The 22,454-nt window shown below is 49.2% G+C and overlaps 1 protein-coding gene across 1 annotated transcript in view; it reads right to left on the reverse strand.

Annotated features, from left to right (window-relative positions):
• Positions 1-16,462, reverse strand: part of Lhx4 (LIM homeobox 4) — a 41,258-nt gene extending 24,796 nt beyond the window's left edge. Inside the window, exon 1 of the mRNA XM_052737248.1 lies at positions 16,230-16,462. Coding sequence (XP_052593208.1) covers positions 16,230-16,305 — 76 coding nt within the window. The 5' untranslated portion in view covers positions 16,306-16,462. The remainder of the gene's footprint in view (positions 1-16,229) is intronic.
• Between the last annotated feature and the right edge of the window lie 5,992 nt (positions 16,463-22,454).

The raw sequence follows: 22,454 nt of genomic DNA on the forward strand, positions 1-22,454 counted from the left end.
ACACACACGCACACGCACACGCACACGCACACACACGAAGTAACAGATAGGAAGACTAAAAGCATAAAGGTCCAAGCATTGGCCCGCCTCTAGTCTCCTCCAGATAAGCACTCATGGAGCTCACAACTACAAGTTTCCCTTCTCTGTTATAATTAATTTTTGCTAATTGCTTGCACATAGCTACTCTCACTGGGAAGAGGGATCCTCAGGGGCAGAAGCAGTGTTTCTCTCTCACCAATTAGCAGGCCTGGCACAAGAGGACAATTCCACAAGGTTATCTACTAGACAGCAACTGCTCCAGCTCTCACTACCAACATTGGCCCGAAACGGTTCCCGTGTTCCCTCCATGCTCCACAATGTTGACAAAAGTACCAAATTCAAACAGCTCATGAATCCCGCATGTTTCTCCACTCATGCCGTGCTCAAGAGTGAGATACAAGTTTTAAAATGTCAGCATGGGGAAAACATTGAGGGGGAAAAAAAAACGCCATATCAAAATCTACATAGCCACTGAGATTTCACTCTCAGCTGACTGTCTGTCATGGAGAAACGAACAGCAAATGTCAGGGAAGATGTGGGCGGGAAGAGAACTCTGTACACTATTGATGGGAATATAAATGAATGCAGCCACTATGGAAAGTCCTGTGGATGTTCCTCAAAGACTAAAACTAGAACTGATGAATGTCTAGCCGCACCATTCCTAAGGATATATCCTAAGGAACCACAGGCAGCACACAGTGGACACCTCATGCCATGGTTAGTGCAGCACTCTTCACCATAGCTGAGTTGGGGGATCAGCCTAAGCGTCCATCAGCAGGTGAATGGATAAAGAAAATAGGAAATGGGTCTAGAGAGATGGCTGAACAATTAAGAGCACTTCCTGTTCTTCCAGAGGACCTAAGTTTGGTCCCCAGTACCTACACATCAGGAGGCTCTCAAACTGCCCATAACTCCAGCTGCAGGGGATCAAATACCCTCTTCAGCCCTCTGTGGACACCTGCACACATGTAGTGTACACACACACACACACACACACACACACACACATATATATGGCTGAGTGTGATGCCTTAAGTCCCACCTCTCAAGAGGCAGAAGAAGACAGGTCTCTGTGTTTGAGGCCAGCCTGAGCTACATGTTCCAGACCAGGCACAGCAGCACAGGGAGACATAGTGGGTGGGTATATTTACACAATGAGTTTTCATTCAGTCACAAATAATGAAATTAGGACTGAGCAGATTCTAAGCAGGGGGAGATAGGACTGGAGAGATGGCTCAGCAGTTCAGAGGACCAGAGTTCTGTTCCCAGCCCATGCACGGTGTCTCACAACCATCCTTAACTCCAGTTTCAGAAGAGCTAATACCCTCCTCTGACATCTGCAGACACCAGCCAGGTACATGGTGCACAGATATGCATCCAGGCAAAATACTCATACACATAAAATAAAACTGATTAACTAATTAAAAAATAAGTCTGTAAGTAGAAGGAGGCTAGGTGTACCTGTAATTCCAGCAGTTGGGAGGTGGAGGCAGGAGGATCAGGAGTTCAAGGATAGCTACATAGAACATTACAAAGATAGTTACAGAGAACATTTGAGGCTAGTCTGGATGACATGAGATCCTGTTAGAAGAGAAGAAGGGAGGGAGGGAGGGAGGGAGGGAGGGAGAGAGAGAGAGAGACAGAGACAGAGAGAGAGAGAAGAAGAAGAAGAAGAAGAAGAAGAAGAAGAAGAAGAAGAAGAAGAAGAAGAAGAAGAAGAGTGACTATTGGACAAAAGAAAGGGAATGTGGGAGCAGGGACCTATGGAGGCAAACAAATGTGATCAAAATACATTATATATGTGTATAAAAAGCTCACAATGAAACTCATTATTATGTATGCTAGTAAAAAATGTCTTACAAACATCATGTTCAGAGAAAGCTTTCTTAACTATCAAGACACTCATTTGAACTTGGGATGTTTGCTAAATATCATCAATAGTCCTGTAATACCCAAGTGGCCACCTTGAATCCAATTAAGCCCCAAACTCACCTGTCCCTTTCAGAGCCTAAATACCACCAGTACGTGTTTGAAAATCAGATCTGCTAGTGTGTGCCTTGCTCCATGACTACCACAAGGGAGAGACACAGGATGGACGCACTTGCTAATTATCCCAGTTTGCATTATAGGATTTCTTTTTTCTTTCTACTTCATAGGTTTTTTTTTTTTTTTCCAAGCCAGGAATGTGACGCACACCTGTTATCCCAGCACTTAGGAAACTGAAGCAGGATTGAGAGCTTGAGAAATCAGACTATATAGCAAGGCCCTGTCTCAAACAAAATTAGTTTTCCTCTGTGAGAAAGGCATTTTTTAGCTGGTAAGTACTTAAGGAAGAGTTCTAATTGCCCGTGATAGCGACTTAACAAGAGCGACCGGAAGGACACAGTGTTAACGCCCAGATTCTAGAACCAGACTGCCTGAGTTTGAAAACTGGCTGTTTTTTCACCTTGGACAAATGACCACTCTGCCTCGGCTCCTTACTTGGAAAACTGGGGAGATGGGACCATCTTGCACATACACCGGCATGCGCCCCAGGACTATTGCTGTGAAAGAATCAACACTGGGAAAAAGTCAGGAGAGGGCAGGGTACACAGCCGGCCTCCATGGGGTTCTCTGTGGTTACAAGATAGACGAGCACATTAAGGCATGTGAAGTCCTGCCAGTGTGTCTGCGGGCTTTGTCTTTCTGGGCCTTCATAAGCATTTCTCCACAAACTCACTGCCCTCCGGTGCGGATGCAAAGAATGACCATCGAAGGGCAACCCAGAAAGACTTGAGGCATACCTGCCAGCCATAAAGTATTTATCCAGCAACTCGTGTGTGCTCAATCTCTCTGGCCGCCAGGGAGTGCACCCCAGGCCCCAAGAGGCGGGGGAAGGCTTGGAAAAAGTGCTGGCTAGGAGAGACTGCGGGGAGGCACAGCCCCGTGGTGAATAGCCAGTACAAGTCTAGCCTCCAGCAAGGGACAGTAGCTAGTCCTATCCTGAAGTGGAGGGACTGGGTTGGAGGTTAGCAGGGATGGCTGCTCTCACCTATCTGGCTGGGAGGGGCAGACAACTCAGAAGCCTCCTAGATCAAGTAAGTGAGCCAAGGACAGAAAGATGCAGAGCCCGCGGAAGCTGAACAAGGACCCTGAGGGCGGGTCACGGTGCAGCGCCGGTGGCCATTTGACTGCCGTGTAAGGCTGCGGCCGGCCACCTGGGGGGCATGGGCCCTGCTCAGCAGAGTTGGTGACGCCTGGGTCATGATGCCTCACCGGGGACTTCTTTGTGGAACCGAACGAGTGAGCCAGCGAACCAGCCGCAGGATTCTGATCAGGGGAACTGGGTGTCGCAGCGGGCTTTCTCTTGGCTTCCCAGGACCACAGTCTAATCCTACCCCCAATTGTTTGAGGGTAGGATACATCTGTATTTCTCCTCCAGCCTACAAATGCATGTGATGAGGGCGAGGATGTATGGCCATAAAATTTATTTCGAGCAAGGTACCTAGCGGGAGACTTAATATGATGGGTATTCGAGAAAGAATACATTAGGGCTAATGTATGCAGGGAGCAGCGGCGGAGTGGAGCGGGAGCGCAGGGCACAGCGAGGAGGGACACTAAAGGCTGACAGGCGATCCAGTCTGCAGCTAGGAGACATCACAGCTGGTCAAGCTGGGATACCCAACCAGGGGTGGCCAGAGGTGGCCTGGGAACCAAACTAGACCCTTGGGTTTGACACAAATGTAAGGTATAGATTAAGGGCACATTTTACGTTCAAAAGCCTTTCCAAATGTATTCTGCTATCAACTGAGAGACATGATGGAGACACAGAAAAGGGGAAATTGTTTAAAGTAAAAGTAAGTTAGGGACAGTTGGAAAGACCCAGGATGTGTAACAGTAAGAATAGTAAAACCAAGCATGGCGGGCCTGCTGTAAATGGTAGCAGGTCTCAGGTGGATTTTAACTCCAGGTTTGTGTCATTCCCACCTCACAGATGAAGAAATGCCTGCCGGGTCAGCAGTGTGCCCAGAGCCTAAGCCTGGCTGAACTGGTTGTTAAGGCAGGCTAACCCCCGGCCAGTGCTGAAGGGGACTGACCCCCCACACCCACCCACCTTACATTTCTAGACAGGAAATGGACTGGTGTGCTACCTAACATTTGAGCAAATGCAAATATTTGAGACACACATTTAGGATTTGTTTCATCATGGGATAGATGCCTAATGCCCACAGGAGGGCTAGGAGCCAGGAAGACCCTGTCCAGGAAGAGCTCTTCAGCTGGGAGGAGCTGGCTTTTGTTGATGGCGCCTGTCAAGTTCAGACCCATCCTTCCCCTCAGAAGGTGCTGATTGGGGAACTCAGACCCCACATTCTAGGCTATACAACCCCATTTGATTAGCAAAAAATGAAAATTATCTGCAAAATTTTCAAACAGCTACAATGTCTTTTTTGGTATATGGAATTATTATTGTTATTGTTGTTTGCTTATGATTTGGAGAGACTAACCAGGTCATGTAACCTTCCCACCAAGAATCAGAGCTGCACACACCATTTTAGAGGCATGAGACTTTCCAGCTCTTTAGTAAGCTCAACTTCTGGCAGTTTTTAGAAACATCTCAAAGTCCTCCTTTGGAGACTGGAATTTAAGATCTTTGGAGTCACTAAAGACAGATTCTGATCTGTAAAGTTAACTCCCAGTAAGAGGAATCATTTCATTTGAAGTGGGAGTTTTAATCCTAGGGCACACAGTATGTGTCCTGCGGTGATGATCTCTGCAGACAGCAAACTCAGGCTTAGAAAGACAGCAGAAACTCCGAGATAGCTAAAGAAGGAAATGGTGATGCTGAACCACACACCAAGGCAGTCCTGCAGAGTGGCATGGCCCAGGCATGGACTTAGGTCCAGCTGCATGCACACATAGGCACCCTAATTACCCACACAGATCTCCTCACATACAGCCACACTCTCATAGTCTCAATAGACAGAGATGTGCATCTGCACACAGAGAAACACAATCACAGATAAACAAAGACACGTCCTGAGACACATGCACCTACGCACAAGCCTTATCTGGCTCAATTCTGTCATTTTATGGAGGGGAAATGAAAGCAGAGAGAGAGTCTTGAAACTGATATTTTGCAGAGTGACTAGAAGATAAATGAGCCACTGGCCAAAGGTTGCACACACACACACACACACACACACACACACACACACACACACACGCACACACACTCACAAATACTTAAAAACACACACATATAATCCAGATGTACACATGTACACAAGTGCAAACAGGCCACCTGTTTTGCACAGATGTGCACACATGTGCAGCAATACATACAAGCATGAATATATACATAGGCTAAGGCATTGCCATTTTGGCAAAAAGCTAAGCCTGAAGTGAAGCATAGTGGAAAAAAAGCCACTACTGGTCCAAGGGCACTGTCCAGCCTGGGTTGGTTGGGGGAGCGAGCATGAAAGACACAGAAAGCTCTTGGGGAGGAGAGATAGAGGGATGGATGGATAGATGATAGATAGATAGATAGATAGATAGATAGATAGATAGATAGATAGATAGATAGACAGATAGATAGACAGACAGATAGTTCAAAACTTCTGGGTGATTTTGAAAGCTTTTAATGCTGTCTCAAGTTTGGACCTCCACATCCTTAGGTCTGCCCTCTTAGAGACTGGAGCCAGATTTATACACAGATCCAGGATGCGAGCAAATTACTGAACTTCTTTGAGCCTCAGTTTTCTTATGCATAAAATGGGAGTGATGGCACCTGTCTGTTATTGCCAGATTGTGATCACATGTGCCATGAGCAGGGAACACCCAGCTCTATATGACCATTGCCCAGTGGTTAGTTCCCCTCTCCATGATCTCATAGTCAGTCATGAACAAGGTGAGTTTACATACTTGAGGAGCATCAAGATGGCTTCAGGACTGGGGCTGTATCTCAGAGCAGGGGAGCATTTGCCTAGCATGTGTGAGCCTCCAAGTTCAACCTCAGGTACTGTCAAGAAAAACATTACTTCGCATTTCTAGTGAACATGTGAAACTTCTAGCATTGTTCTTAGGGACATCTAAATGTCCAAAAGACTATAGAATCTTCCCTGGAACCATAAGCTATTTCTTTTCTTTTCGAGACAGAATTTCTCTGTGTATCTCTGATTGTCCTGGAACTCACTCTGTAGACCAGGCTGGCCTTGAACTCACAGAGATCCACCTGCCTCCCAAGTGCTGGGATTAAAGGCGTGAGCCACCACTGCCTAGCTCATAAGCTTTTTCTTCAAGACCCACAGCCTGCCCTCAAAGCTCCTCGAGTATTTACAGGAGGGCCCAGTAAGGCTTAGTTTACAGACTGGTCCAACAGAAAGTGGGTTGTGCTTTTAAGGCCCGAATTCCTCCATCAGGAGTTTCAGGAAGCTGAGAAGTGGAAGAGGCCAAAAGGTCTGATGTGGTCTGTGGCAGATCAAATCATCCATGCCCTCTTGTGCTATCTAAAGAGCACTGTCCATTTTCATCCCCTACCTGTGGGTTTTTTCACTTCCAAGAAACTGCTCTCAAGGAATCAGAGGCCACCAGCAAACATTTTGGGTGTGTGTTTACTGGATCGATTTTAATTCTTTGAAAAAATGATGTTTTCTATCTCTTTGGTCACAGAAGGTCAACAGTGTAGAAGGGGTAAAAAATCACTAAGGAGACTCCAACACACCCACCAGTGCCTTCTAAAATGTACTTGAAAAAGTTCACCTTTCTGGGGAAATGAATCACAGTTTCAAATCTTCCCAGTGGAATCACAATGCTGATGCATGGCTCTGATGTTTTTAAAGCAAGTTAGTTTGTACTGATAGGGCTAATGTCCATTTGACCATGCTCTGATGCCAGATTAACATTTTGCAAAATCTGAACTTGCAGTCTTTACGGGGCATTGCTTTTTAACTGCCTTTTGAATGGACAGAGTCCAATTTCTCACAATTGGGCTCAGCAGTCTGATGGTCAGATGGGATTTCTCCTGGTTGCTTTCAAGAAAGGGTTATGTGGAAGATGCTTCCTTGGTTCCCTGTTTGTGGACCTCACAATACTACTCTCACTCAGTTTGGTCATCTTGGGACATTAAGGAGTGCAAAGTAAGAACTGTGGGTCTAGTCTCTGGTCACCTCTGAATGTTGTCACTTACTTTCAAATTCTTAAGGTCATTCAGTTATTTCCAGACACCATTTGAAAGAGATCATTAGAAGGTCAAGGTCGTAGGACTAAGGGTCTTCCCTAAGGACACATACTTGGGGGCTTAATCAGGACTAGGACCTTCTTTGTCTCCAGGACAATTTCTGGGGCTGACTGAAGGCCCTAGCTTCCACAGATAGCACCAAAACCACCTCTCTCTGAGACTTTTCTCCTCAAATTCTTTTATAGGTAACTCCACCTGAGTAAGTAGTTGGTTGATATAAGTTTCAAAAAAAAAAAAAAAAACCTCAACCTAAGTTTCTTTACTAACTCTTTAAAATGGGCACTAAGGAAATTCACACACAACTGAATTGTGCGCACTCTCTTCTTGAAAATTTGCACTCCTGTCCTTCCGTGTAAGGAGGAGAAAACAATGGTCAGAGATGTTCCCTAAGAACAAAGCGGAGAGCCCTTTCTTGTCTTTTGGGTTTTGTTTTTTGTTGTTGTTGTTGTTGTTGCTGTTTTGGTTTGGTTTGGTTTCGGTTTTGTTTTGCTTTAATCCTGGGCTTAGAAATACAAATATGGATCCTCATCAGTTCACTCTGAGAATGACCAGTTCTAAAGTGTCCCCGTGCGCTAAGACAGGACATACCAAGCGATAGCACACCTGGCCAACTCATCCCTGAATTCTGAAACATCTAAGTCTTCTGAGCATAGATCAGAGATAAAGCTATGTTGAAATTAAATTATAGTTTTGTGCCTGGACACTTGTCTCGAAAATAAACTTTCCAATTCAAAGGTGTCACCATTACTGCTGGCAATAAAATCCTATTTTTGAATCACATACTCTCTTTTAACTTGTCTGATAATTGTGGCCTGTAGAACCAAGGGCTGGTTCAACCAGCAATTTACCATGAGGATGCCTAAGACCCGGGGTTGGGTCATATGAGACAAACTGTGACTAGAAGATGCATGTGGCATTCCCCGCCTTCTCCCTGACTCTTTGTTACTAAAGACATTTAGATAATTTTTATTGAGCTATTTATAGTTACCTTTTTAATGTTTTTATTTATTCTAGGTGTTTTCTAAAATGTCATAAAATCGTAAGTGATTTTCATAACCTAGTTCAAAATAATCTCAAAAACAGCATTACCAGAGCACAGAATTCTGATACTAATAATTTAAAAACAAAGAGAAAAGATGCATTGATCATCATAATATTTTGTGGTGAGAGAGAAAGGGCAAAGCCACAGAAATGTTGGGGGGAAAGCCCAATTTAAAAATTGGCACCACATTTAAGATAATCATATTCTCTAGTTGATTATATCCGTTTCCATGCTTTAAATATATTAATCTACAAGCATCTTGTTCACTAATTCCTTCATTTCCCCCCTAGTTTGTTTCAACAAATGTCTTACCAACTAGAAGAGAGCTAGGCAACCCTGGTGCCAGAAGTGACCCATGATGGTGTCCTTCTAGTCTCTCTAGTCCTCTTTCCCCAACAGATCTTATTTGTTTACTTAGCAGTCTGAGGTCTTTTTGAAAACCTTTTGTTCTGTTTCTGCTTAGATAGTGAAAAAAAAAATCAAAACAACAACAACTCAGCCGGTTCTGAGGAATCAGCTCAATGTTACCATTTTAAAGCTGTAATCTTGATAATATTTTCATATGAGTCCACAGCAAACAACACTGGAGTGTTGTGTGTATTTGCAGAGAAAAGATTATCTTCCAGAAGATACACTGCCATGGAATTAGTATCCTTCACTGGGATATAAAATACTCTGATAACTGTAAATAAAACAGAAAAATACACTAACCAAATCCGGGGTTGTCTGGCGGTGCTGGAGATACATCCCTATTTCTATTCCCCTTTCCCATCTAATCATTGCTAAATCTCCACACAGCATTTTTCTGATGTCACATTCTGTAGCAATAGCCCATATGTTTGGCAGCCTCTCCCTCATAAGAAGAAACTTCCAATTAATTTGGCTGTGAAGTTTTGCTCTATTTGTCTATCCCCAGAACCAATCCTTTAACCCCCCAACATTATAATTAAAGCAAATTATAATTTAAGGGCATCTAGGGGTGAGGTACTGCGGTAAAACATCTGTGGCTAGACCCAGCTTGACAGAGAGGAGGATAATGGGGAGTCTGGAAAAAGGAAATCTAGGAAAACAGCAGCAGAATCGAGGAGGAGGACTCACCTCACAGGATAACCATCCAGTCTCCCTCTAACACAGTTAACTCCAAGTATATTTCGTCAGGGAGAATCAATTTCAATTTTGCCAATTAAACCCAATCTGGTTATCTACCACCACCAACGGCCTTAAAATGGTTGATACATGCTCTATTTTGATGATGGCCCCTATAAAACTGAGGGGGGAAAAAAAAGGTCGCATCTATTTGCAGTTGATTTTTCTGCCACATACAACAGTGGGAGCCAGCGCCAGGGGCAGCTTACGTCCCACACCTGACAGACACTTTGTGTCGTGTTGCCGATCCTGAGGACAGGAGGCGGCTCTCGAGGCCCTCAAAGTTGCTGGCACACACCTCTAAGAAAACCCAGGTGCAGTAAATTTCAACTCCACATTCCTGCAAAGATTTCTGTAAGCACTGGAGGGTTGGAAGAAGACGGAGAGGGGACGAACCAAGAGGAAAGAGGACCTTTAAGCCAGCAAGCCAGGTTGGGCCCTGTCTGCATATATTTGTATCATAGGCATTGCTAATACCAATTCCAGGAGGAAGGCAGGGAGAAAGGGCAGAAAATCATTGCAGAGGTAAATCGGGCCCCCAATCAAGCCACCTCCAAACCCGCAGTGCCTACAGAAGCGCCTAGTGCCGCAACAGCAAGCTTCGGAGTCTCTCTAACCTTGGGTTTCCCAAAGTGAGTAACATCACTCACTACTTCTTCCTCATCAGCGTCGTGCACCCAAAGCTTCTCAGCCCTGTTCTTGATAAATCTTCCTAATTGCAAGAAATGACACAAGATCCCTCCATCCAACCCCATCCACCCTCCCCCATCCACAAGTCTTCAATTAGAAGGGCACACGCGTTTCCCAGCCAGAGAAATCCACCAAATAGTCACCATGTCAGCCCCAAAACTGGAGTCTCAAAGGACATTTCTTAACGCAACAGAAAGTACCCTTAATCCCAGTTAATTAATTGTCCATTCCTGCAGAACTGCAAGCGCCTGCCCTTGCTGCTGGCCTCTGCCTCCGCCGCACTGGGCGCTCTCCCGCTCTCCAGCTCGTCGGTCCGCTAATGCGGGTGGTAAGTAATCGCTAATTGACTGTACTGTGGAGTGAAAGCGCACTAAAATCCGAAGCAAATGGGAAATTGGGACAGTGCAAATATTTAGGACTTGAGACTCTCTACACCTGGTCAGCGGGGTCATCAGGTCACTGTTCAAACACTGTCGCCCATGTTTTTGTCTACTCAATGGGAAGAAATTGCTTTGTGGGTTTCCCACCTTCCCCGGTTCTTGCTCCACCTGCAAAAAGACTGGGTCTTAAAACCATTCCGGAATTTGCAGTCAGATGGGGCGGGGCGGGGCGGGGGTCTCAACGACGTCTGGAGGGCTCCCGGATTCCTAATCCCCACCGTATTCAGCCACATTCTTGCCTTAACCTCCTTTGTCCGGGTGGAGGTGGTCCAGGCAGGCTCGGCCGCCTGCCCTCCCTCCCCTAACTTCCTGCGTTTTTATCCTATGCCCCGCTTTCCTAATAATTCTTTGTCATTAGTTTCACCTTCGGGCCTCTTTAAAAGCGCGCTGCCCTTGTTGTATAAAAATAACTTTAAATTTTTCTGTTAAAGTCCAGGCTAGGAAAAGGCGATCCTGGAGTGGCACAGGATAAAGCCAGTGCCAGGTCGTAAGCCAGGCGCCGCCTTCTGGAAACGTGTGTGTCACCCACGACCTGCGCGGGCTCGCCTTCCCGGGCTTGGGGTTACCAACTGGCCGGCCACGGGCCCAGCATCACCTGCTGTCCACCTACAGACCTTGCTTTCTCTCGAGGCCGCGGGGGGTCCAGCCCTCTTCAAGTCCTCAGCAAGGGGAGTGGAGACTCGAACCCTGCGGAAAGTGAGAGCCGCCGTGCCACGGGGCTGCGGGTCGCCTCCCGGCAGCAGGAGAAAGCCGTGGCTTCCAGAAGGCGAGCAGCGCTTTCCCAGGACGGCGACATCCTGCGGGAGCCCCTGGCCGGAGCTACGCTTCGGTTCGGTCTTTCCCGGAGTTGGGCACGAACTGGGCGCGGGCAGCACAGAAGGTCGCCCCGCGCGTGGCCTCGTGGGCACCACGCTCACGGTCGCTCGAGCGCCTGCGGCTCCTTCCCTCGCGGGGAGAGTCCCGGCCACAGCTCAGAGGCAAGAAACGCGCCCCAGGCTCGGCCACCTTCTCGCTCGGGGTGCCCGAAGGAGCCCAGAAGAGGAGGCGCGCGCGGAGCGGAGGGTAGGGAAAGGAGGCCGGGTGCGCAGCCGGGCGCAGCAGCCTCAGACAGTCCCACCCTTGCCCACTCAGGCCCGCGAGCGACCTCCACCTCCACCTCGCTCTCCCCGACGCAAGTCCCGAAGGACAATCACCGCGGCACCTGCCTGCACGGGGCAGTGTCCCCAAACCCAGGGCACAAGTCGAGCACACACTTTCAGGAGCATGAGCCGCCTGCAGGTGCGCGGGAAGGAATCCAGCTTTGTCGCCCAGGCCACCCCAGCCCACGGTGCCCGCGGGGCAGTGAGAGGTCACGCGGGTCGCGCTAACGGACCCAAACAATGCCACCCCCGGCCTCACACCACTGCAGCCAAGCAAATTAGCCAGCGCCTAATTAGGGCCGGATTCCTTGCCTCACTCCCCCCTCGGCAACTTCCCGGGACATTGAGGAACTGCTGAGCGCAGACCTTTGCCCTTCACCCACTTCACCCTCTCCACCGCCGCGTCCGCGACGAGGGTTAATCGTTAAATCGACAGCTTGGGAGGAAGGGGCCCGTGACTCCCCAAATTTCCCTCCGCTCCCACCGCCATCCCAAAGGGGACAGCCAGAGCCGGCTCGCCCCCTCACGCTCCAGGACACCCGTTGTCCTAACTTAGATCTGCTGCGGTCACATTTTCTTCTGTCCACAGGTCTGGCCGAGGGTTGGACAGGGTTCGGTGGTTAGGGAAGACAAAACACGACTCCCCAGGCTTGAAGCGCTAGCCGGGATAACCAGCCTGAACAGCAAAATAAAATAGGCTCGTCTGGAGTGTTTTGTTTGTTTGTTTGTTTGTTTTTGTTTTGGTGAGAATGAAAGGGAGGTCTGCACCGCACTGTACCGGGCTGAAATTCTCTATCGGAATCTGTTGACTTTCTCCCACATCTACGTTCAGTTTTTGTGGGGTCTTCCTCCCGCAGGGAGACAAAGCAGATAACGAGGGAAGAGCGCTTCCCAGAGAAGTCCTGACCTGGAAAATGAAGTCCTTCACCTCAAGCCAGCAGTCAGGGTAGTAAACACTGGTCGGGGGTAGGATTCCAGACTAGACCGGCTGGGGCAGGAAAGCTCTGCACCTCAGTGAGTCTCTGGGAAGCGAGCAAAGGCGGTGGGGCTCTTCATCTCGAGCCTACCCAGTGCAAAGAAGAGTCGCCTCTTGCCACTGTTTGGATATTCTGGAGGGCTCACAGTCTTATTTTTTGCAGAGAAGCAGGGAGGCAGAGGTGCTGCTCCTGATTTTACCACGGCCGCCACTCGGGCCGTCTGGTCCTTCTGCTTCTCCCGCAGCGGTTTCCCCACTTGCCCGCCAGCAATCCCCGGATCGCCGGTGTCCATCGCCCGAAATTTCCCTCGTTGCCGAGCCAGACATGTGAAGAGGGGTTAAAACCCAGGGCAAGGGGCAGACAATGCTCCCCACCTTCCTATGCATCCGAACTTTTCTAATAGACCTTAGTGCGGGAAGGGGACCAACCGGACCCAAATGGCGTGGCGGTGGGGACTGAGACCAGAAGCGCTCACCACACCTGAAGGTGCTGCCCGGGGCAGGTGCTGAGAACTCACTCGCCGACAGCCCCAAACCATCCACACCGCCCCCCACCAAAGACACCTACGTGGAACCCTTTCAAAAGGATCTAGGAAGTGACCTCGCGGGTGTCATCAAAGGAACCCAAAGGTCACCCACCTTAAGGACTGGTGGTTTGGAATTCCGTAAAAGGCACCGGCCCGAAAAGGAAACTGGGACCCAAGGGAAATCTAAGCAACAGGGGACCCTGCTTCTCTACCCCGGGTTGCCTTGGGTATCACTGCAAGCCTTCTCTCTCCGGAATCTTTTGTAGCCAACATCTGGACAGCGGCTGGTAGAGGCGCAGTTTATCAGAGAAGAGCCGGGCCGCATCCTGCCTGAGGCCACCTGAGCTGCGCAGCCAGGCAGGAACCTCTGAAGGGTGAAGCACAAAGGGTGCCCCTGTGCAAACAGGAGCCTACCTAAGGACTGACCTGTGACAGAGAAGCACATAAGAGCTATAGTGTCCTGGGCAGACCGGGAAGGGAGGGAATTACTACCCGAGGGGAACACTTTCCTGAGGGGAATGTGTTTATACCAGTCCTCAAACAGACCCCCCCCCCCAAAAAAAGACCTGGATTTAAAGTCCTAAAATGTCCCTAGAGTCCAGGGCACCAGGGGTACCTAGGTTAGGGATCTATACAACGCTGCCAAGTACTCAGTTTATGGTGGTTCTGAGAGATGGAAATGTAGATAGATAGCATCTGTAAGGAGGCTGGAACCAAACTTGCTTGGCCCACTGAAGGGCCATTTCGTGTGAAAGAGTCTGTGCTATATCTTTTCCAGGGGTTGAGAGAGTCCACAGGCCTGGGGTTACACTTATTTTTCCATCATGCCCAAGGATGTACCCCACATTCTTCCAGCATGCTAATTCTTAAAACCATTAAGTCCTTCCACCTAGGGAAGAGGAGGCTTGCCCCCTCCCCCCAGTCACAGCTTAAAGCTGGTGGATAGAACTGCTTGTGAGGGGAGACACAGGGCTAAGAGAAAAAAAAAAAAAAAATCCTGAAGTCTTCCGGGATTGGACCCTTCAGTCTTGGCCAGTTCCTCTTCCAACCTACCTCCTCTTTCTTCCGCCGAACCCAAGAAAGACAAAAGGAAGGACTGACCGCCCCCTCTTGGTTGGTTTTGCCTTAGGGAGCTATTCTAAAGTAACTGCGCGCTCTCTCTCTCTCCCCCCTCCCCCCCCCCCCCCCCCCCCCCGCCCAGAGTTCTTTTCTTTACCTCATTAAGTTTTCCAAAGCATGGGCTCAGACTCAGAGCCTTGGCGAAGTGTATGAAGCCAAGGTGATTTCCATGCCTTTTAGCAAAGTGAGTTCCTGACATTCAATATCCCTGGGCAAAGGGAACAAAAGTCAAGACAATCTGAATTTTGCACATGCCCAAAAATGAACCATCACAGGAGAGTCCAGAATACGGACAGAACATCTGTGGACCTAAGTTATCAGCATAAGGGTGCAGGGAGTGCGGAGGACCAGAGTCACACCCACACATCCCTTCTTCTTTCGCAGACTGCTCTGACTCCCGCAGCTCCGATACAAGTAGTTTCAGGACCTGAGCACCTTGGCCAGGGTTCACCTTGCTGTTTGCGCAGGGGTTGAACACCTGCAAGGTCTCCATGTGGGGGCTGATGGAAGCAATCGCCAATACTGCCCGCAGAATATTTTAACGATAAATTTTCCAAGGTGCAGCGAACTTTGAAACTGTTTGCCAACAGGTGACAGAAAAAACGGTAGGCTACAATCGAGGAACAACCTGAAACAGGTTTGAATGAAGCTATGCCTTCCAGTTTCTTCTCCAGAACTTTCCAACAAAGCTCAAGACGCTGGCTAGACAGCCCGCCCTGGGCTATGCTGGGACAGAAGCTCTGCGATGGAGAGCCGGGGCGCAGGAGGGCGCGCTGCTGCGCCCTAGTCACGGGTAGTCTCCATCCCTGGGTGAGCCTGCTTACTTAAACCCCTACCGCACCACTAAAGCAATCATAGGCGGAAGTCTCTTGGCAAGCCCAAAGAGGAAACCCTTCATCTCTCTAGGGTGCTCAGGGGTACCTAGCCCAATGCAGCTTCTGGTGGGTCAGGACTTAAGCAGCCCATAAGCGCGCGCTAAGCTTGAGGACCTGTTTAGATCTCTGTACAGATTCCTTCTCTTTGGCTCTCTGTCTGGAAGCCAGAAACACGGACAAATTCCCTTCCGGAAAATCTCTGCCATGCACGCACCCGCACCCTTACATACATAGAAATCTGGGGCGAGCAACCTGCCCGAACTTCTTGGCCCTTGCTAATTGCAAGCAAAGTGCCCACACATCTGAGTCTCTCCCTCTTCCAAACCCGCGCCGCGAAGATTGCCTACCCTCGCCTAAGCAAAGGCTGAACGCCCAGTCCACAACTTCGTTCCAGAGCTTCTCGCCGCTGCATTCCTGGGCTAGCTGGAATGTAGCGAGCGCATTCGCTCACAGGGAGCAGTCTGTTAGCGGCGGCGACACAGGCGGCGGGTGCCTCGGACAGCAGCGGCTGGGGACTTAGTTAACCAGGTGCTGAAATTGCCAAAACCAAGTGTGTGGCAGGGGGCGTCTGCACAACCAGCCCCGGACGCGCTCTCCAACTTCCCGCCGGCTAGGGTGAAGTTGGACTAGCGGTTCTGCGAGCTTTGGCCATTGCCACGGAGGATAATCACTTGGGGGGACCACTTTTGCCCTCGGGCCTGGCCTATAGCCGGAAACCTCTGTTGTCCCCAAACAGCATCCTCCCCAGGGTTCCCATAAAAGCCATGGGCCAAAGATGCTACTTTCTGTACCCTTGCGCCCTCCATGAACAGCATACGGGAAGCTTTTATATTTAATCGCAAACAGCCAAGAGCCAGCCAAGCCCTTCATACACTGACGGGTACCCCTGCTCTGTGACCGCGTCTGCGCCCCGACCCCTCCCGGCCAGTGCCACAAGCGGCGTCCGGCCTGCCCGAACCTGCTGAGGCTGTTAGCTGTCTTGTTATCAAATTAAATCAGCGAGAAAGGGGGGTGTCTTACGTTGCATCGGCACACCGAGCATCTCCGGGAGCCCCTTGACAGCCCCCTCCGTGGGGACAGCCGCGCTCTGCATCATCTTGGAGCCAGAGGCAGCAAGTCGCAGTCTACCGAGATCTCTCGCTCTCTCCCTCTGGCTGGATTCGGAAATTTGAAAATAATAATAATAATAATAATAAACCCAACCAGGCCGCTGAAGTCACAGAGGAAGCCGAGCCCTCCGCCTCTCCGGGAGGACTCCACAGGCTGGCTGGCCCCCTCCCCCCGCCAGTCCTCAGGCTGTTTCAAATCCCTTTGATCTCGCTCTCCCCGGCTAGTGCACATCCCGGGTTGAGACGCTGTTGCTGCAGCTCTGGCTTTTTTCCCCTCCTCCCTCCCCCCCCCGCCCTCTCGTCTCCCCCTCCCCCTCCACCCTTCGCGTGCCGGCTGCCCGGGAGGCCGCGGTCACCTAGGCATTTTGATTCATTCACACTGCAGGAGCGGCCGTGACGTCGCTCTCCGCAGGGAAGCCCGCCCTCCAGCCAGTCCTCCCAACCTGGCAGCTGGCTGCAGACCCTCGGCTGACCAGAGTGGGGGGCGAAGGGGCGGGGGGTCCGGTAGCCCCGAGTCCGGTCGGAGGCGCGGGAGGGCGGGGCCGCTCGCAGCGGGGCGTGGCCTCGCGGCCCCTCCCCCACCCCACCGTGCAGGCTTGCGCCCTGGTATAAATACTGCGGCGGGTTGGGCCGCGGCAGCAGGTGGTCCCGGAGGAGGCCGTCCGCGCCCCGCAGGTTTCTGCGGGTGCTTCGGGATTCCTGGCTAGTCTTCAGCATCCTTCCTGCAGGATTAAGGGGAGGGGTGAGGGGAGGGCTGGGCCCCGCGGACCCTCGGTTGGCGCTCGGGGTTCCCGGCTTCTCCACCCGACCGAGCGTGTTCTGTAACTGGATGACTCCATCCATCCTCCACTGATTTTTTTCCAGGCCAATTTCTTTCCAGCCGGCACTAACCAGACCCTGCTCCCTCTCCCCCGCGTCTGGCTGAGGCTGGGCCAGGGACAGCCCGTACTCGGCCGGGAACGCGCGAGTCACGCAGCGGGCGGCCGCGGGGCCGGGTGCAGGAAGGCGACCTGGGACGCGCGCGGAGGTGGCCGGGCGCGGGTCTCCGTGCGCGCCCACATTCGCCCCGGCCCTCCGCCACAGTCCGCACTGTCACCACCCAGGGTCCAGCCCCAGCGCCACCCTCCCCGCGGCGGGGCCTGGGTCACCCAGATCGGCCCTCTTCTGGCTCCCAGAGACCGCTCAGCGGAGCTCGCTGCAACCGCGGGCGCTTTGAAATATCTCCGGCCACGTGTGCGCGAAGCGGAAGCGTGCACCCGGCCCCCGGGGGCAGACCAGCGAAAGGCGTGCGTTGCTATTGTGTTTACAAGACACGCGAGCACACACACACACACACACACACACACACACACACACGAATGCTCGCGCTGAAAATTAATTCTCCTTATGTCCATTCTCGGAGGAAATAAAGCAAGGATCAACGAAGTATCTTCGAAGTCGCTATCACTTTTTCAGACACTCGACTCCTGACCATAGGCGTGGGAAACCCACCGTGTCAACCCGGGGCACAGTCACCTCAACACCGCCATTTCTAATTTAAGGGTCTTTCCAGCCTAATAGGATCCCGCATGGGCCAGAAGGGGGACTCTGCACCCTCATCATAATCTTCCTGAGAATTTTTTTTTTTCTATTGGTGTTTTTAGGGTTGGTGATTGAGGAGCATGGAACTGTTAGAGGAGGGCGTGGCTGTGTGTAATAGTCTCTGTCTCCAATGAGGTTACAATGACTTCTATGGGTCCTGGCACTAACTAGTGTCCTGTCTTGCTCTTTACCTGAGAGCTGGCTCAACAAATTCAGAGAATACCTGCAAGGGAGGAGGGGAGGCAAAGCATCTGGTGATATTTTGAATGTTTACCAAAATGTTTTCTATAGACATACTCTTGGAAAACAAACGCGGCGAGATGCCAGCTTCATTAGCAACCAAACACACGGAAAACAGCAGTGCGTTCCGTACTTTTTTCTTTTCTTTCTTTCTTTCTTTTTTTAATCTGTTTGTTTGTTAAATGACCACCTGGGAGGAAATCGGGAATTATTTGGTAAGGGTGTTTATAAATATTTCTCCCACAGATATTGCTGGTGTCTTTATGTACTCTCAATATCCGCTTGGAAAGAAATTTGGGGATATTTATCATATTCATAAAATCTTCCTACCTTTTAGCTCATGTAATTCCATTTTTTGAGTGTTTAATCCACAAAGATAACCTAGAGTATTTTTTAAAGGTGCATACATTAAGATATTTATTAGAGCATGATAATTTGGAGGGGAAAATGACCTAAATACCCAACAGAAGAAAATAAGTTGAAGAAGTATATTCGATTTGCTAGATAGTATCTTAAGCAGTCATTGAAGCTAATTATAAAGTCCAGCAACATGGAAATGCTGTGACAACCGGTAAAAATGTTAGTTAATCAGGAAAGCAGTGATAATACCCATGGTTGGTTTGGGTGTGAAGAAGACAGGAAAAACCCCTAGGGGGAATACAAATGTCTTCTAAGGGTATTTCGGCAATAGTTGTTCTGTACAGCTGGGGATAGAATGCAGGGCGTTGCACCTGCTGGGCAAGTAAGCGTGGGCTCTACCATGCAACTATATCCCTAGCCTAAGGCAAGACATACCCTAAAAATGCCATTTATATAGAAATGTATTCAAAGAACGTGATTAAGAATGTTAAACAAGCCATTTGTACCTTTAAAAAGAAAATAACGCAGGGGTTGGGAGAATAGCTCAGTTGTAGGATAGAAAACATAGGATTTGATTTCCAGGGAAAGAAAAAAAAGGAGAAGAAGGGCGGGGAGAAAGAGGGAGCAAGAGGGAGGCACAGGGAGTGATTTATTCAACACTATAGGATTATTGAATAAATTAGAGCAAACTAAATGCTAAGACGTCATTAGAAATAATAAAAGAATATCTGGTAATGTAGAAAATGTAGGATATATATTAGAAAATGGGGAAAGAGATTATAAAGCAATATGAATTTAAGAACTTAAAAAAATCCTAACTACGCCAGGCGGTGGTGGCGCCCGCCTTTAATCCCAGCACTCGGGAGGCAGAGGCAGGCGGATCTCTGTGAGTTCGAGCCAGCCTGGTCTACAGAGTGAATTCCAGGAAAGGCGCAAAGCTACACAGCGAAACCTAACTAAAAAAATCCTAACTAAAAAAATATGCTAAAATATAAAAGTGGTTATCTACATAGCTGATAGATAATTTCATTCTTCTTGCCTTCTTAAAAGTTTTCTCAGTAAGTGCATTATTTTACAAAGCAGGAAAAACTGATAACAACCAGAAGGAAATACATCAAAATACTATCCAAAAAAATCTGTTTTCAAAGTATATTAGAGAAATGTATATGAAGCAACTTTTTTATTTTATAGATTTTCTGTTGTGTAACTGTATTTTTTCAGTAGTGTTCATAAAGGATATCCTAGGCAATGAAATGTACAGCAAATATAGTGATTCCTAACACATGCAGAAGGTCATGTAGCCTGGGCTGACCACACTCCTGCTGTGTAGCTGAAAATGACTTTGAAAATGACTGATCCTCCTGCCTCTCCACCGTCCAAGTGCTGGCTTTGTAGATGTACACCACCATTCTCCAACCAACCCCCACCCCACCTCACTTCCCTCCGAGACAGCGTCCCGCTTTGCAGCCCAAGTTGGCCTAGAGCACACTATGTAGCTCAGGCTAGCCTTAAACTTGTGGAAATACTCCTGCTCTCAGCCTTCTGAGTAATTATAACCTAAAGTTATAATTGAAGCCGGGCGGTGTTGACGCACACTTTTAACCCCAGCACTCAGGAGGCAGAGGCAGGTGGATCTCTGAGTCTGAGGCGAGCTTGGTCTACACAGTGAGTACCAGGACAGCCAGGGCTACACAGGGGAACCCTGTGTCTAAAAACCAAAATCAATAAAATAATATTTTAAACCATCCTCTACCACTCTTGTCCCACTCTGGTATGAACCAGCTGCCTGCTGCTGCCTGCTTCTCATTGGCAGGGTACTGGTCAGTCATCAAGTAGTGGATAATGTGTCCTGGTGCTGGGCTAAGTATTCTTCTGTCCTGGGATGATGGAGGAAATGCCAGTGTCACACCTGTCCCTTGACAGACAATTCCTTGGCTTCAGTTCTTGAACCTGTGGGCAGCAGCCTCTCAGTGCCGTCAGCACCCCCAAACCTACCCAAAATGTACCTCAAGCCAATAAATACTCTCTCCCTGGGCATTTGGCCCTGGTATGAGGTGGGTCTTGTTCCCAAGGTTATTACATTTCATTTCCCTTTGGAGGCCTCTGCTTTTGCATCTGCCAATAGGGAAACATTAGCTAAAAGCTTTCCTTAAACTGGATGTTTAGCGTCTAGTGCAGATGGCGGTCACCATAACAACTGGTATTTATTGAAAGTTTACAACCGTACCAAGCACCATGGTAAGTACTTCCACCTGCACACTGCCGTGTTTCTTCACCACAAGCCAAGAAGTGGTACTTGGTGGATGAACAGACAAGCTGAGAGGGCCTAAGCAACCTCCACAATGTCCTGCCCAGAATGGGAGACTGACCAACTCCTGCAGAGCCCCACTATGAAGAAAGGCCCAGAAGACCCTGGGTAGGACTCAGAATTTAGGCCTCTATTTGGTTCAATCGCCTTTTCTCACCAAGTGCCCAGGCTGGAAGGAGGCCTCTTGGGAACAACATTCCTTAGAGTCACCTACTCTCAGATCCTATCTTTGGGCAAGGATATTCCAGAGGGTAGGCACCACAGGACAGGCAGTAGTGGTGTGGCTTTCTTTGGGTCTGTCTGAGAAGTTGGCCAATAGCCAGCACAAAGAACCTAGTACTTTCTAGACATTTATACAATACATTTCTGGGAACCAAATCTAACATGTCAGTGGGTCCGATTCCAAGGGGGAGAAATCCAATTTGGGAGAATGATGATAGCTGGCAATTTGTCTAGCACTTACATTTTACAAAGGTCCTGCGTGCAGTTTATCTCATTTGATCTTAAACATCACGCTTGGACTTGGGTATGATTATCAGGAATCAGAGAGGTTAAGTGGTCTGCCTGAGGTCACAGAGCTAATAAGCTGCAGAGAGGCCTGCAAATTAAATCCAGCCTTTTGACTCCCAAGCCGGTGTGTGTCTTCTAACCTTTACATTTTAGGAGTTTCATGGAGTGGGCAAGCTCCCCCTTCAAAGCGAGGAATCCTGGCCTTTTTCTCACCACCCCTGCCTCCCCGTCACCTCTCTCCAATCATCTCCTCCTCGTCCTCATTCCTCTCAAGCACTTTTATCATTTGCATTTTGAAACTGTTTCCTTAATTATTCTGCTGCTGGTGCAAGCCCGCTCTCCCCGGCTTTGTGGCATCCTTTGATTTATCTCTGTCTGGATAACAGCTCCCCGATTCTCCTCAGGGAATTCAATTTTCATTCATTTTTCTGTAGGACTAGATTGATATAGACCCTCTGCCCCGGTCCATATTACTCATCCCGGCAGAGAGAACCAGGGAGACCAGCCCTCAGTCCAGCCCCCGGGGAGCGTCTGTCTTGTTCAGGGAGCTGTGAGGAGTTCTCCAATAAACGGACAGGGGCCTTTGCTCTTCCGCATCTGTCCACCCAGTCCTTCCAGTCATTTGTCACTGGCCCCTTTTGTGGACCCACCACTTTGTCATTTGTCTCCTTCTCTTCCCAGAACCTCAAAGGGATCTCTTCTCCCAGCCAGGATGCTGAGCAGAAGGCCATCCCTTCATCGTAAACCTGCCCCGTGTCCTTGACAAAGAACCTTAAGGGACATGGGAAAGACACAGTCTCGCACTTGGACATTTAATTCTTACTCAGTATGTAACTGAGAAACAGGACAGGGACACTAAGATTCTTTTTTTTTTCTTCCGAGACAGGGTTTCTCTGTGTAGTTTTGGTGCCTGTCCTGGGTCTCACTCTGTAGACCAGGCTGGCCTCGAACTCACAGAGATCCCCCTGGCTCTGCCTCCTGGGTGCTGGGATTGAAGGTGTGTGCCACCACCACCCGGCGACACTAAGATTCTTAGAGGAAACAGGAAGCACCTGTTCTGAGAGCCCCTCTAGAGTGCTTATTTAATCCACACAGATCTTTCTAGGCTGTCGATTATCATCCCTGTCTTACAGACAA

Source organism: Peromyscus californicus, unplaced genomic scaffold, assembly GCF_007827085.1.
Source record: "Peromyscus californicus insignis strain IS unplaced genomic scaffold, ASM782708v3 Scaffold_14__1_contigs__length_90479793_seg_2, whole genome shotgun sequence".
In the NCBI taxonomy this organism is placed as follows: domain Eukaryota; kingdom Metazoa; phylum Chordata; class Mammalia; order Rodentia; family Cricetidae; genus Peromyscus; species Peromyscus californicus.